A 17,557-nucleotide genomic window follows, 5' to 3' on the forward strand; every position below is an offset into this window, starting at 1 on the left:
AATAATATTTGTAAATAACAATTCAATTGATAACCCCTCCTTTTCTTTGAGGTCGATTAATGAGCAGAATTTTGATTATTATTCTTAAGATTATCTTTTCTTTTTTCGTGAATCTACAAATATTACAAACAAATTTGTATTCAAGAGAAGAACAAGAATAAAATTAAGTTGACTACGACATTTTGTATGTACATACATAACATGCCTATGATCTACCACTCAATGTGAAGTACTCGTAAGTAAATTATGCACTCTTCCGATATTTGATAGGTCTAGTACTAAAACACAATCCTCCTCAAATAATTGTCTGTTGTTTAACACATACTCTTTTTTTTATAGTTTAGATGGGTGGACGATCTCACAGCCCACCTGGTGTTAAGTGGTTACTGGAGCCCATAGACATCTACAACGTAAATACGCCACCCACCTTGAGATACAAGTTCTAAAGTCTCAGTATAGTTACAACGGGCGCCCCACCCTTCAAACCAAAACGTATTACTGCTTCACGACAGAAATAGGCAGGGCGGTGGTACCTATCCGCGCGGACTCACAAGTGGTCCTACCACCAGTATAATATATACTCACTTCGTTTCTTCCTCTTAATCCGAAATTAATTGATTAAGATAGCATTAATGTTCACGACCATCGGTCCTGATACCCTAAGAATGCGACTGAAATGCGGTTAGTGCTCTGTTGATCGATTGTGGTAATCAATCATAGTCGCTATGGAAACCAAACGAAATCTTGCGACTTGGATATTAGTCGGTCAAAAACCATGATTTACGTCAACTTGAAGATAACAATTGCAAACCACATAATAATATCGTTTTTTCGCATTAAAAGTGTACAATTTCCAAAAATATACGAAATTGAGTTAATATGCGGAATCATTTGGTATCACTAATATTTTTCTCATAAACTGCTAAAAGAGCATAGTTTAGTTATAGTTTTTTTTTAGTGTGCCTATATTTTAAATAGTATTAACAAAATGAATATATATATTTAACCTTACTTTAAAAGACAAATAATGCAACTAGTAAAAAATAAAAAATAAATGTTGCAAAGACGATTAATATTCAAAATATCACATGTTAACCCTTTAAAACACTTTCCTGTAAAATTAGTAAGTTTTGAGATTATACAGTTTTAATGCGAGAAGACGATATAATGTATTACAACCAAAACAGTTATTCTCAACTTGACTGTGATTTTTAGTTATTCACAATTTATTGATTGACAAAATTTCATAAAATGCTTACTTACGGTACAAAGAACTGTTTGTAATATTGATAAACATTATTAATACATAAAACGTTGATATTTTTTTTTGTATTTTAATTACAATTTAATTTAAGGTGTATTACTCACGGCAATTCTAGAAATAGTTGCACACTTGTAGGTCATGTTTTGAGCCATAAAAATTTGATAACAGCCTTCTGTCTTCAAAAGCAGTGTAGCTGTTATTCAGCGCTAGGCAGCGGCTTGGCTCTGCCCTTAGCATTGCTGAAGTCCATGGGCGACGGTAATCACTCACCATCAGGTGGGCCGTATGCTCGTCTGCCTACAAGGGCAATAAAAAAGAAAGAAAAAAAAACACGTGTGGCACTCGGAGACTGCCGCGGTAAAGTTATTGCATAGCATTTTTTATCAACTTATGCAATTATAAATCGACAATAATAATTTAATATTAAAACAACAATAAAATAAGACCACGCTATATTTATAAACATTAACAAAAGCAAAACATTAACTGTCCCCTTCACACTCATAACCTAGACCGCGCGAGGGAGAGATGGGCAGACTTTTCATGATGTGCATGCGGCAGTGCGACGTCACGCCGTGCGCTTATTCACAAACACTACACAAGCGCAACGTGTGAATGTATAGAACGCGAGCTACATAGTAGGCGTAGTGGTGGTGTCAGGTTATTTTCGTTTCGGAATTTCTTGATTCCGTCGCCGCGCTCAAAGCCCGCGATAAAAGCTATGCAATAGCTTAAAAGTGAAATCTAGAATTACACCTTTGAGGTGGAATTCCAAATTTAACTCTTTTTGTGTGTCCCCAAAGTATGTACCGGCATTCAAATTGTGATTCCTATAGATTCCTGTATCCGACTGATAAACATAAAAAAATACATATTAATTGCGTTCCCGAAATATCTCTATTATAATACAGCTTCAAAATTGAGCATTCAATGGGAAGCCACATAATAACGAAAATTAAAATTGAAACGGCCAACCATGATTAAACGCAGCTAACAATTGTAACAATTCAAAATACAGTGCGTTCGCGGTCGATTTCAACGAGGGCAAATCCATTTAGAGACCACATTCGTGTGGTCGCGCCCGTATTACATCTGCCGACAGACCGCATTTGAACGTTATGGGAAAATACCACTTGATATGCGTAGACATATTACCGAAAATTATGCAGAAAAAAAAAGAAAAGAAATTGTATTGACTGTAAAACTTGTATCTTTTAATAACGAGTATTATCACTGTATTATCATGGTTATTGTTATAAATTGACAGACGAGCGGACAACCGACCTGGTACATCAAGAGCTCATAGATATCAGTGCTATAAATCTTTAGATCGAAGTGTTAATTGATTTTTTTTTTATTACTTAGATGGGTGGACGAGCTCACAGCCCACCTGGTGTTAAGTGGTTACTGGAGCCCATAGACATCTACAACGTAAATGCACCATTCACCTTGAGATATAAGTTCTAAGGTCTCAGTATAGCTACAACGGCTGCCCCACCCTTCAAACCGAAACGCATTACTACTACACGGCAGAAATAGGCGGGGCGGTTGTACCCACCCGCGCGGGCCCACAAGAGGTCCTACCACCAGTAATTACGCAAATTATAATTTTGCGGGTTTCATTTTTATTACACGATGCTATTCCTTCACCGCGGAAGTCAATCGTGAACATTTGTTGAGTACGTATTTCATTAGAAAAATTGGTACCCGCCTGCGGGATTCGAACACCGGTGCATCGCTTCAACACGAATGTACCGGACGTCTTATCCGTTAGGCCACGACGACCACGAATTTTATAATGCTACCATACTTATTCAAACGAATGACTATTTCGGTACAGAAACATGTTCGGGGTATGGCATCTACCCGTGCTGACACAACTTAATCTATAGATATACGAGTATGTATGTACTTAATATGTAAAACAAAGTCGGGTTTGTTTGAAGACTTATAACTCTAGAACGTCTGGACCGATTTTCATGGTTTTTTATTTGTTGTAATTGTTTCCGCCCCAAATAGTAGAATTACTATTATATTAAAAACAATGGAATAAAATAACGAAAAAAATTATATAAAAGAAAAAATATTTTCCAAAACAAAAATGTTCATGGGTTTCGTAACGATCCAAACATGATGTTCATCCCGTTTATACGGTATAACCCTCTCCTCAAATTAAAGAACGTATTTAAATAAAGGTTTCGAATCGACAAGATATATTCACAATATTTGGATAATGGCGTATTTTAGATTTAAAAAAATAAGTAATAAAAAAGATTTGACATAGGTACATTTTTTAAAAAAATATTTATACCTGCGTTCAGAAATTTATTTGGTTTAAGCTAAGGAAAATATATCAAGCTACGATATATCAATCCTAGATTATGCTGCTTTAATGGCAAAGGAATATCTGTTTCAGCTAACATGACATTCATTGACTGCTAAGTAGTACAAAGTTCGACGGGTCAGCCAGTTTTTATAAATATAATATAATATACATAATAAATACCGCGTTTTAATTTTAGGCGGTGTAGCTGTATTAGCGTGCAACGCAACAGCGGCGAATCACTGGTCGCGCGACGGTTGGAAGTTAAACAACAACCCTGCCTCGACCGTTTATCGCGTTTTGTGGGCAGCTTTGGAGCCTGCCGTGTTCGCATACACTGGAACATACTTTGAAGTAAAAACATATAAATTTGTATTGTTTTTTGTTTAGTCCAATGAATCATATATGAAGACAGTTTGGGCATCAGGCCGTTACAATCAATTAATAAATACACACGGGACGAAATGCGTAGACAACCATATTACTCTCTGTCTCTTCTTACGTTCTCTGAGCTCTATATCGGCGAAATTCTATTATTTACTCCAATTTTAACCACGCTGAAGCCGCGCAATTATATTGCTATATTTATTATTATGTATGTGCGTATAAACATACCTATCACAATTGAATCACATTTACGTGATGGAAATCGAAATAGTGCCAGCCGGCGATTTAGGAAAATACATCTAGTTAAAATGAAGATGGTTCAATCAAACTACCTACTTACGTACATTGTATAGGTTTCATAGGAACTATTGCATGGTGGTGGCAGTTCCTGACGTAAACACATCAAAAAAATATCAGTATCAATGCCGATATTTAGCTCAAAGTAAGCTAAGCTTTAATTAAATAGTGTAGTTAGCACTGACATGAAGACGTGAAAATATCATTTCGTTAAATACAAAACAATCAGTTAATTTTCTAATACATTTAAATTTTTCAGATACAACACACATTAACTGACACAATACTAAAAGGATTTGGAATCCTGTTAGTTTGTTTAGCTGTGAGACTAGCGTGCGCTTTCCTGATGTGTTGGGATATGAGCGTCAAGGAAAGAATTTTTATATGCTGCAGCTGGACGCCAAAATCTATAGTGGAGGTGAGCACATTTTTTTTAGCCCACATACGTCCACTTCTGGGCGTAGCCCTCCTCCGGTAATCGTCATAATAACCGGTCCTGCGCAGCCTGCGTCCAGCAGATTCCCGGAATCTTCAACAAATCGTTGATCTACCACGTGGGAGGCCTACCTACGCTACGTTTTCTAATCAGGATGGATGTAATGAGCGTCCATTAATTACGTGAAGTGTTCTAGGGGGGGAGGGGATCAAGTTAAATCTTTCCAAATCTCACTTAGGGGGGATGGGGTGTCTTGGCAAATATCACATAATTATATTTCTCGCAGAAAACGGTGTAAAATTGTGTGAAAAATTATTTCTAGAATAAAATATGGCCAAATCTGAGAAAATAGTATTTTTCGTATTCGTCCGAACTTCGCAGAGCAGCGAAGTAGCGCTCGATTGTTTAGCTCTATCGACTAGTTGATTTTAAATTACGGTAATATTCACAAATACTAGTCTTTGCTCGTCTTCATTAGAAGTAATAGTTAGAAGATAGAAGTTTTGAAGAATCTCAAGTGAGATTAGAGGAGAAGAGGAGGGAGTTGAGAAAAATCTTACTATCAATCTCACCAAGGGGGGAGAGGGGGTCAAAAAATTTTCAAAACCGCCTCACGTAATTAATGGAAACCCCCTAATATGCTCTGCGTTGACCATGTCCTGTCGTCGCAATGGCTTCGACTGGGCCCCAGCCCGCTCCGGAGTCGGCCGCCGGCTGTGGACGGTGGGAGATTTTGGTGAGGTTTAACTCACACATATCCCACATAAAAATACATTATCCCATTTACACCACATTAAAAAAAAGATGTGTGGTGTCGTGGGACACAGGATAGGAACGAAGTTCCTTATTATAAAAATATTAACTTTAAGTTCTATTCGAGGTATAAAGAAAATAAAACTGGAGGTTTCGCAATAACCCACGGTCATTCGGTAACGTGCGAACTTATTGTCATACACTTCATTCACGGTTGTTTGCATAAAAGTTAGTGTATTGCGTAAACGAACGCTCTGAGATTGTGGTCAATGAATGATAAAAAAATATGTTATTTTTTATACGTTATTACAAAGTTAAGTCGTACGCTGTGTGCATTACTAATAAAAATCTTACGTTACGGACGTTTTTCCCGATTAGGGTACCCCTCCGCATCGTCCCATAAGGAACTTCGTTCCAAAAATAATAATAATAGTATTAAATTAAAATAAAAAGTTTTCTAATGTACAGTAGCGACTAGAGAACTTTTCAGTCCCAGCGGCCATCTGTTCTTCGAGCAAGGCGCCCTACCCGCTATCAATTCAACCTTGCTACCCTTCGGGCTATGTCAATGACTTTGCGAATTTCCTCATTCCTGATCCTTGAGTGACTCTTTGAGACTTCTAATTAAATAACAAAAACAATGCGTCCTATTCAAAGACTCCTTTTTTTCCTCTTTTCCACTAAAAATACACGTACGAGACAAGTACCATTCCAAGTACCATATACACCTCCAAATATAAACGAGTACCAAAATCTGGAAGCGATTTAACCTTAAGCAATAACTATACTAACTCTAACCCTGACTTCGACTTTCACTGCGGTGTTGTTTCTTTATTTTAGAATTATTTCGTAAATAGTGTTGTATACATATTTCCTTAGAAAGATTTATGCCTACCTGCGGGCTTTGTATCCCAATATAGTCACATCACTCAGTACGAGTACATCAAGCTTCTTAGGCTTTAATAGGCCTAGAGACACCTCCTTCTCTGGGTTCTAACCCCGGGCGAAAATCGGACGTCGGTTGAGAAAGTGCAAGGGGAGTCGTTTAGTGGATAGGGCCCTAAAACATCCTTGGGCCCGCGATCTGCTCTCAACATCTGCAGACCTTGCGCACCGCCTAGGAGTGTAAGGCTGGTATGAGAATAGGCCGGAAAAAAAGGCTTTTATAAGCCAGTAATACTTTTTACCACAATTATACCGTGTTCAGAAACACAAAAAAAATCGAGGGGTTGTTTTCTTATTTTTTTTTGGTTCAAGTGTTTTATTCTATCGACCTTTGGATCTTCATGACACCTATTTTGGGTTTTTAATGTAAAACTATATCTATGTTTAATTATGCTATCAATTTAAAGAACAATTAGCACCTTCTCGAAGATTTCACGATGAAGGAATAATGACCTATCCAATAAAAATAAAACACTTAAAATTATTCCTTTTTGTGCACTTATTAGTGGTATCAAGGGTCCCACTGTGTTTACTATTTCTGTCCGAATCAATAATACTTACTAGTTCGAAGGATCAGGAGTTCATTACACATTAAAATTTAAACTTTGATCTCATATCCCAAAGTATGCAGATGATCTACAGATCTATACGCAAAGTTCTTTATCAGAACTGACCAACCCGATGAAGATCCTGAATAACGGCTTATCGATATTGTTCCGTTGGAGTAATTCACATGAATTGAGGGTGAACCCGTCGATGACACAGGTTATTATTGTCGGTAGTTCAAGAATGTGTTCGAAAGTTAAATGGTCGCAGCTTCCGGCTATTTTATTTGACAGCGTACAAATTCCTATCAATGAAAAATTTTGGTATCTTAATTGATAAAAACCTTTCGTGGTACGCACAGATAAAAGAGGTTAGCCGGAAGTTGTTTGCATCAGCTGCATCTTTGAGACGGTTACGAAATTTTCTTTAAACTGCCACTAAAACAGCGCTTGCACAGTCTTTACTTCTTCCAACTCTTGAATACGCCGATTCCAGCTATACTGATAATCGAAACATAATTTGACAAACTTGAGCAGTTATAAAATTTCTGTATAAGATTCATATTTGGGTTACGGAAATATGAGCATATACTTATCTGAATTTCGCGCTAAACTTAAGTGGGTGCCAAATGCCGTAATACTCATGTCCTTTCCTTGTATTCTCTTTTACCCCCATATCCCCACATACATCAAAAAACGTTTCGAATTCCTGGGTGATGCTCATAATTTTTCCCTGAGATCATCGGATAGCCCGAGACTGGAAATGGCGACTCATTCATCATCATTCTTTAATAATTCATTCACCATCCAGGCGGTTCGATTGTGGAATGCTCTGCTGGTTGCAGTGAGAAGTGCTCCAACTTTAAACTGCTTTAAAATAATGATGAAGGAACATTAAATTCAAATTCAAATTCAAAATCATTTATTTCAACTTAGATGTCAGTATGACACTCACAAACTTGCCCTCAAGGATTCCCTCGGGTGCATATTATAAATAGCACGAATAGCCCTATTCTGCAGGATGAAAATCGTTTCGACATCGGCAGTATTGCCCCATAGCAAAATGCCATAGGACCTAACACTATGATTACTTATCTGCTTAGTGTTGTTTGTTTGTATCATTATTATTTATCATTTCCATAATATTGATTTACTATATGTATGTAAGTATGTACTCGTATATTGGTATAAAAATCAAATAGTTATTTCATATTATATGAAAACGGTAGGTATATGCATACCTATTTATTGTATGTAAATATTTTCTATATTAATCTACTGTCAATAAATAGTACACCGCAACATAGTTACTATATTTTTATATTTTTCAGAATTTCTCTAAATTAAACGGTTGTCTGGAAGAGATTGCCTTTAGCGATAAGACCGCCTATTGTACAACTCTATCTGCGTATTGACGATTTTTGAATGTAAATTGTGTTTTGGTGTGCAATAAAGTGTATTCTCTCTCTCTCTCTGTACCTATTGTGAAAGCATTCATCCTGATATCTATAGGCTATGTTTACCACTTTACGTCAGATAGGCTATGAGCTCTACATATCTAGCGCAATAAGTTATATTTAAAAAAAAACGGCTAGAGACGTAGTAACGGAACTTTCTAGAGCCCAGTTCTTGTAATTTTTAAATGAGCCACTATTTTGTTTCAGGCCGTACTATGTCCGCTGGCACTGAACACATTAATTTTACGAGGCGGAAAAAACGAACAAGAAATGGAATACGCAGAGCAACTAATGAGGCTAGTTGTTCAAGCAATTCTAGTAACAACTCCTGTTGGTTATTTGTTCACAAAGCATTTGGGGCCGGTGCTGTTACGAGACAAACGCAAAGAATTTCGGAACGGTAATGTATTTTATTTAATCGAATCACAACTGAACCTTTTTTGGTATACACTATAAAGGGTTAGTTTGTTAAAATGCGATCGTACTGTTCAAGCCCTTAATAAACTGTATAGATAGTTTGAAACGGACTTTTAACATAAACGCTGGCAAGGAGAGAGCAATCTGAAGCCATACGGATTACTATTACTATATCTTTTTTTTTTATTGCTTAGATGGGTGGACGAGCTCACAGCCCACCTGGTGTTTATTGGTTACTGGAGCCCATAGACATCCACAACGTAAATGCGCCACCCACCTTGAGATATAAGTTTTAAGGTTTCAGGTATAGTTACAACGGCTGCCCCACCCTTCAAACCGAAACGCATTACTGCTTCACGGCAGAAATAGGCAGGGTGGTGGTACCTACCCGCGTGGACTCTCAAGAGGTCCTACCACCAGTAGATATCTTTTGTAAAGTAGTCATATTTGAGTTGGGTCCCGTGTCTCAAGTGATGTCCACAGTGATAGCAATCTGCCCTTGGCTAAGCTTCGATCAGGTCAACTACTTCCCGATGAAACAGTGCTCGGTCAGTATCTGCACCAGCAGGGAATGTAAAGCGGTCTCAATGCACCCAGTCGCTCTAGAATCTACAGACCCACTGTAGAATTGACCAAGCACCTGAATCATGCCTCTAGTATGGATCGCCATAATTAGGCCTACGCGCCTGGATAACACTAGAACGGAAACACAAGACGTCCCTGCTGGTAATTGGCAGTGAGCATCTCCCCCTTCAATATCCAGGGTGGCGTCCCACCACCGTGTTTTCTATTCGGTGGGAACAAAATAGAGGTTTCGACTGTTTATTAAGCTTATCTGGTCCACATACTGGTCTGAAGTCGTTCGTATTGAGCGATGCACCGGTGTTCGAATCCCAGACGGATACCAATTTTTATAATGAAATACGTACTCAATAAATGTTCACGATTGACTTCCACGGTGAAGGAATAACATCGTGTAATAAAAATCAAACCCGCAAAATTGTAATATGCGTAATTACTGGTGGTAGGAACTCTTATGAATCCCTGCGGGTAGGTACCACCACCCTGCCTATTTTTCTGCTGTGAAGCAGTAATGCGTTTCGGTTTGAAGAGCGGGGCAGCCGTTGTAACTATACTGAAACCTTAGAACTGATATCTCAGGGTGGGTGGCGCATTTTCGTCGTAGATGTCTATGGACTCCAGTAACAATTTAACACCAGGTAGGCTGTGAGCCCGTCCACCCATCTAAGAAAAAAAAACATACCTACTTTTTTTAAATTACTGTTGTTGAGGTAGTCAAATAAGTTCAGGTAATCATCAAATTTTAATTTCATATTTTACTTCATCTTGAAGTTAATAACCTTTTTAGCCTTGTTGTGTATAATATTATAATAACCTTTAACCTTTTGTTATTTCAGAGTCCGAAGCATGAAAACGAAACATATACAAAAGATCTCTTCATTAGTGAATTCAAATACTGAATAAGAAGAAAAAGTTATCTTATAGTATTTATTTGTAAATATTTTTATGATAATTTTATATTTAATAGTGTAATTATATTTAAAAGCTTCTTTTTAATGTTTAAAAATGGTTAGCTCTTCGTTTAGCTATTAACTACTGTAAAATTATATTAAAAACTTTTAATAATACCTGGGTGTCCTTGTTCCTATCTACAATTATTTCTCCTTTGATTTTTCCGTCTTAGTTTTTTTTTTAGAAAATATCAATATTAGTTCTAATTTATTAATTTCTATTTTAAAAAAGAAGGAAGTTCTATATTCAACCTAATATTAAGTGGATACCGAACATAGACATCAAGTCGTGGCTCTCAACTATATTGACAGACCGGATCTTCCACACTTAGACATATTATGATTGATTCACGATGATCAGTATTTAAACTTTTGCCTTACTATAAAGGTGTACTAAATAATTGAGGGTCTCTAGGGAATTATTGGATATGAACCCGTCATCTCCATAACATGGCACCAGCCGATTGGTGCAGAATTCATAGCTACTATGTGTAACTTCTGCCTGTTATTCCAACTTACGTTTTAAGAGATCGTTTTTCCGTCGATTCCAGCTCTGGAGTGATCGTCCACGGGGTTTCCTGAACGCTATGATATACCTTTCCTCAAGGGGGCTTCTAAAGAGTCATGAATGGAAGGCAGCGACTTGGCTTTGCAGTTTTCCCACAACAATGTCCCAATACGCCAGTGAATGACCGTCAGGAGGCCAATATGATCATATTTATATTTAAAGGAAAAAAATACTTTTTTTTAATAAATTCCTAACGCACTTTTAAATAATAACATGAACATAAAAAGCATAGCTCTTAGATGCAGTGGTGGATTTACACTAGGGGCAGTCGGGGCAAGCACCAAGGGCGGCAAATTTTTTAGGGCGGCTAAATTTTGAAAGCATAATTTTTTTTTAGTCTTATCAAGATTGCTCAATAAAATTAAATAAAATTCTAATAATTAATAATTTTCTTTTTAATTGATAATTCAAAAAAATCAATTCATCCATTATTTGTGAATTATAATTTTGGCACTTTTGGTAAAAATTAATAATCAACATGACTTAATCAATTTACTTCCTTGGAAATTTAAAATAATGATCGATTTTTTCTATTTTCTGCAATTAAAGTTTTTTTTTTTTTATAATTATGAGTCACCCTTAGTCAAATCTTATAATTGTTAAAAAGAAAACAAATATTTATTTATGTTTTTGGAATATATGACATATGATAAAGTTTCCGCAATAAATGAGTTATTTTAATTTTTTTAAATAAAATATATAAGCTGTAAGTTTATGTAAAATTCCAGTATTGGGGCGGATTTTTTTCCGGTGCCCAGGAGCGGCATTAAGTTTAAATCCGGCCCTGCTTAGATGCCACACTAAATAAAAAATATTGTAAGAGCCATCTGTTGAAAACCACATGAAGCTTCAATCACAACGTCTGGAAACAGCTAGAAAACCATTTCTGTAAAATTTTGTTTACGACTTTAAAATGATTCTAGGTTTAATCAATAGATGTCTCTGTAACCAATAAATTGTTTCTTTTCATAAAAAGTTAATTGTAAAGATTTTTGTGAATATTTTACAAAACAATTATAGTTAATTTATGAATTTGTCAACATATTCATAAATTAACTAAATAATTATGATCACTGAGTTTTAAAATACAAATAATATTCATGAAGGCAATTGCTATTTGTGTTAATTTAAAATGATCAGTGTGGTTAGTGCGATTTTTTTAACGTTATTGTTTTGTAACAGTACCTCTAGTGGCAAACGTTCCAACGCCATACAAATTCGAGTTAACTTTTACGCTATCGAGAACGTTAAAAAACTCGCACTATTATGCACACTGATCGTTTTCGATATTAATTTAAATCCCTAAAAAAACGCTAACTACGCGAGCTATTTACTACTAACTCACTTAACGTGTGAAAATGAAATATAAAGAATTTCACTGAATTAGCCTTATGAAGCCCGGACTAAGACCGTAACGTCGCCCCTTGTCCTGTCAATCATTTTAATATAATGCCTAATTTTGGCCCACCTGATGGGGAGTGGTTACCGTCGCTCTTGGACATCAGCAATTCAAGGGGCAGAGCCAAGCCGCTGATTACCTCTAAATGAGCCGTGAATCTTCAGTTAAAAAAAAATAATTACAGAAATTCATAAACAGCATTTCCATTAATACAACGCCCGACTAGATACACAATCTTTAACCACATTAGCAAATATTGAAAGCGCTTGTTTGAGTAGTTAGTGTCAATGCAACCCCAATTTAGTTCGGACCTTACACCCTCAGATTTTTACCGGTATCTTTCTCTCCAGAATTATGTGTATCTCCGTTAGATTAACATAAAAATAAGGCTGTCATAAATATTTGTCAGAGCTTTTTTATCGGTACAGTAAGTAGTACCTACTTACTTTCTGAATTTCTACAACAACGGTATTATGTCAGTAACTACAAAATGACTACAAGGTATTTAACAAAAGTCATATATTTTATTTTTATGAAATTTAGATAAACCGTTATTTAAAAATATGTCTTGAATTTGTCTATACTCGTACAATACGAAAAATCTTTTCCCGACCAAATCTATACTAATATATACCTAAATCTACAGTGGTTTTTACGCATGTCCCATTATTATTAACTACTGAACTGAACCATGCATCCGATTAGCTTGAAACTTGGTATCCAAATAGAAAATACATGTACTTAATGGATAGGCTAATATTTATATGAGTGTTGGACTCTCTAATAATAATGACAATAAATAATAATGTTAATTTTAAATGCCCAGCGAAACGGGCGAGTACGGCTAGTATATACTACAAATGTCACGAGAAATGTGTCTTTATATGGTGACAAAGACAACGAATGTTAATTATGTGTTATTTGTTCGAGCAAATAGACAGAGACGATCCCTTTAATGAGTGGGTCGGCTTCAGGCGCACAGCACAGGAGCGAGTGCGTCGCGCGCTCTCATACAGCCGTGCCGTCCGCGCGGGCTGCGCCATGCGGCACTCTGGCGCACGCCTACTATTGTCGTCACTCCACGAGATGATCTTCTACAGTGACAAGTGATTGTGTAAATTCTGAATCGGACCTCCGTAAACAACAACATTAGATCAGCCGCGACCGCGCAGGTTCAAGGATTCTACGTGGTCACAAGCAGGTGCTAACACAATAGATCTCCAAATCACGTATCTAGCTACTGACTATATATTATTATTATTAGTTTTTTTATCAACGCTCTCTCGCCTTCAAGGCAAATATCTTATCAAACAAAGGAATATCACTTCCGATTGTTCGCTATACTTTGTGAATCAGAAAAAACAGCTAAATAATTTTGTTAGTAGCGAGAAAGATGCCTGTCTAGATAAATATACGAAGATGAAATCGCGCGATCGTCGCGTTGTTAAACAAGACTTTCGAGGCGGCAAAAACGAAAAGAAAATAGTCAAGCAAGATAAGGGAATTAAGCACGACGGAAAAGGAAGCAGACGAACACCGATCAGCGGAACTGATGAAGGAAGTCAACAACGAACCAAGCGCTCCGGAGTGGAAGCAGTCAAACTGCATCTGAAAGTGACCGGTGGAACAGGCAGAACTTCGCGCTCTGCAACATCGGTAATAAAATAAAACATTTTATTTTAAAATCTTCGAAGTCCGGCCACTGATAAATAACATCCAATCAAACAATCTTTTTATTTATTCGAGTTAGTTTATTTGAGCCACATTCAAAGTTCAAGTCAAGAAAGTTTTCCCAAAACGTAGCTCTGTCTGATAAAATACGTAGACGACATCCATTATTTAGAGTAAAAGCAATAATGAATTTGCACTTACCTTAAAATTTTAAATGTAAGTACATTATTCTGACTTTGACGCAAAAGTCATGTGATCCATTTATCACAACGCTGAGATCGTGACAAATGAAGATTATCGACCACTGGAAAGGCTTAAATACTACAATCACCTTGAGAATGACAACATAACGATAATAATTCTTACGATAAACTTTAGCTTGAATGCTTCAATAGGTAGACAAACAATAAATATCATATACATGTCTACAAAAAAGTGGTTTAAATATAAAATAAATTACGTTCATACAACATCATAAATATTAACACGTTTTGCGATACATATATTAATTAAGATGAACTAAATAATTAGACACGCACATGTATATTATATTATATTCTAGAATTACAATCCGTTTAAATTTAACAAATAAAACAGAATTATCTTAATGATAAATATTTGCAAGCTCTATAATAACAAATTGGTTTAATTCCAAACAAAACGGAACAATTCGAACCGTCTTTCAGCATGTTAAGAATTCAAATTACAGTCAGGCTATTAAAAATAAACAGCTCTTTTATTCATTGTGAGACTTCAATATCAGTTAAAATAATAACTTCGTCATTATTGCTTGTTTTACAATTCGACGACTGACATTAACATTGACATTTTAACATTTTACGGAATAACTTCGATTTATAATACTTCATATTATCAGCGACTTCATATTTTCGCTGGACCTAAGCTGTTAGAGCATTTGACACGTCTGGGTCTACGGAGAGACTTAAGATTTCTATATTTATAGCCATAAAAATCGAAAGGTTGTCTTATTATTCCTCTATTTATACAGTATGTTCCTTATTGTAACCGTATGTTTGTACAGCACGTCATCTTACCACCCAACACCATGCAAAGCGCTTACTTTACGAAAACTGTCTGCGTTTATAAGATAGAAGTCTCATAAAAAAGAAATTAAAAAAATCTCTCGTATACACACAACATCACAATATCGTTTGTGCTCATGACTTACGCGAGTGTGGTGTTCGCTCACGCGGCCCGCACACAGATAGACACTCTCCAATCCCTACAATCCCGCTTTTGCAGGCTAGCCGTCGGAGCTCCGTAGTTTGTGAGGAGCGTTGACCTAAACGACAACCTGGGCCTCGAATCAATCCGGAAACACATGAAGTCTGCGTTGGAACGATACTTCGATAAGGCTATGCGTCTTGATAATCGCCTTATCGTTGCCGCTGCTGACTACTCCCCGAATCCTGACCACGTAGGACCAAGTCACCCTCGACGGCCTAGACACGTCTTTACGGATCTAGGAACACTAGGACTAAGGACTCCGGTAACCGTACTCGTCGAACTCTGCAAAGAGTTCGACGTGCAACCTAACCTAATCATCAGCCCACTGAGTTTCTCGCCGGATCTTCTCAGCGGGTGACGATTTCGATCCGGTAGTAGATTAATTCACGAAGCAGCTACTCTCGAGTTGTTGAGTCTCCTTTGGAGGCGCTTGGGTAGATGTTAGCAAATCCCACCCCTCCTGGCTGAACCCTTGCTCGCCCACCTGCCCTGGTAAAAGTGGAAAGGCCTCCGGGCCACGAGTAATCAAACTCTCAAACATAAAAAAAAAACAAATATTGTTTGTGAATTATTATAAATCATTTATTTGAAAGGAACTCGATGACCTGCAGCCTAACAGACGGTTTGTGGCATCTTTGTTAAATTTTACAATGTAACTATGAGATGAATAAATAAATAAATAAATAAAAATTCATCCCTACTTAAAAATAAAATTTTAAATTTTGACCTTCTGTCTCAAGGTGGGTGGCGGCATTCACATTGTATAATATCCGGTAAACACATAACGCTTGAAAATACAGTCACAAAAATAAGGTACCGACCAATAAAATAAATATAATAGGTCGTGGAAAAAATTTATTCGCATTTTTTAATATAGTTTATTTACGTTTAACTAAAGTATGTAGGTACCATTTTGTTCGATAACTTTTTTTCCATTTTTAGGTCGGGACATGATCCCATTGCTATAGAAATTTTGGGGCTTCTGATCAAAATACCGCGACAATTGGTTTTGACAGTCCTCTCGTGATGTTAACCTGACACTGCCTAAAGAATTCTGAAGAGACCGAAGCAGGGGGAAATCTAAAGGTGCACGGTCACGACTATACAGCGAATGCATTAACACCTCCCAACCAAGATCTCTTAATTGTTGCTGAGTGGCTAAAGATGTGTGAGGTCTAGCGTTATCATGATGAAAAACCACACCCCTTCTGTTGATTAATTCCGGCCGCTTTCTCTCAACTTCTTGCTTTAATCTCATCAGTTGTTCGCAGTAGAGTTCAGAATGGTCCTACCTGGTGGTAGCAGCTCATAATGAATAATGCCCTTCCAATCCCACCACATACACAGCATCACCTTGTTGCGAGTTAGCCCGGGTTTCCCCACAGTCTGTGAAGCTTGACCGGCCTTTGACCACGACATTTTTCGCACGTTCTTGTCGCACATGATACGCTTTACATCACCAGTTAGCAGCTTCTTCAGAAATGGTTCGGTTTCATTACGTCGTAATAAAGAATCACAAATGAGTACACGGTTCATTAGGTTTTTTACAGTGAGCTCGTGAGGTACACAAATATCGAGCTTTTTTGTGTACCCAGTTTTTTTCAAATGCGCCAAAACTGTTTTGTGGTCAATTTCCAGTACTTCAGCTACGTCGTAACTACTAACATACCGACCAGCTCCACTTTTTCAAAAATGGCATCCATTTTATTCGTAATAGGGTGACCAGAGCGACGTGCATCTTTGATATCAAAATTTCTGGATTGAAAATTGTCTTAAACTAAATTTGTGCTACTCTCACAGACACTGCACTAGGTCCATAAACATCGCGAATTTTTTTCGCGGCTTGCGTTGCATTTTTACCTTTTTTTTTTAGCAAAAATTTAAATGTATCGAATTTCTTCATTAGATTCACTCATCTTGACAGTACGAATCAGACAGACAGACAATACTAATATATAAATCTACAGTGGTTTTTACGGACGTTCCATTATAACTACTGAACCATGCATCCGATTGACTTGAAACTCGGTATCCATATAGAAAAAACATGTACTTAATGGATAGGCTAATAATATTTATATGAGTGTTGGACTCCCTAATAATAATGACAATAAATAATAATGTTAATTTTAAATGCGCAGCGAAACGGGCGAGTACGGCTAGTAATAAATAAAAATCACACATTTTCCTAATTTGAATTTGGAATTATCTTCTTTAAAGTTTAAACTTTTAATGATACCAATACCAGCCAGATACAAATAGTATAGCCAAAGAGATTTTATTACAAGTTCATACATACTATAATGCGAAAAGAC

General features: G+C 36.7%; 2 protein-coding genes and 1 long non-coding RNA gene across 6 annotated transcripts in view; 2 read left to right on the top strand and 1 right to left on the bottom strand.

Annotated features, from left to right (window-relative positions):
* LOC101744857 (sodium/hydrogen exchanger 9B2) overlaps window positions 1-11,605 on the top strand; it is a 37,837-nt gene extending 26,232 nt beyond the window's left edge. For 2 of the 4 annotated variants that reach the window (XM_004929332.3, XM_012693056.4), the window contains 4 exons: window positions 3,787-3,941; window positions 4,531-4,689; window positions 8,615-8,807; window positions 10,243-10,473. In XM_004929332.3, the coding sequence (XP_004929389.1) occupies window positions 3,787-3,941; window positions 4,531-4,689; window positions 8,615-8,807; window positions 10,243-10,256 (521 nt within the window). In that variant the 3' untranslated portion in view covers window positions 10,257-10,473. Of the gene's footprint in view, window positions 1-3,786; window positions 3,942-4,530; window positions 4,690-8,614; window positions 8,808-10,242; window positions 10,474-10,907 lie in introns of those variants that run through there. The other 2 variants (XM_062668193.1, XM_062668194.1) reach the window with 1 other exon arrangement.
* LOC134198761 (uncharacterized) overlaps window positions 1-14,292 on the bottom strand; it is a 32,625-nt gene extending 18,333 nt beyond the window's left edge. Inside the window, exon 1 of the long non-coding RNA XR_009972943.1 lies at window positions 14,196-14,292. This is a non-coding gene — a long non-coding RNA (uncharacterized LOC134198761). The remainder of the gene's footprint in view (window positions 1-14,195) is intronic.
* The window catches only part of LOC101739037 (sodium/hydrogen exchanger 9B2), a 75,129-nt gene continuing 70,889 nt past the window's right edge, over window positions 13,318-17,557 (top strand). Inside the window, exon 1 of the mRNA XM_012692960.4 lies at window positions 13,318-13,979. Within this exon, the coding sequence (XP_012548414.1) occupies window positions 13,743-13,979 (237 nt within the window). The 5' untranslated portion in view covers window positions 13,318-13,742. The remainder of the gene's footprint in view (window positions 13,980-17,557) is intronic.

Source organism: Bombyx mori, chromosome 4 (genome assembly GCF_030269925.1).
Source record: "Bombyx mori chromosome 4, ASM3026992v2".
Taxonomy (NCBI): Eukaryota; Metazoa; Arthropoda; class Insecta; order Lepidoptera; family Bombycidae; genus Bombyx; species Bombyx mori.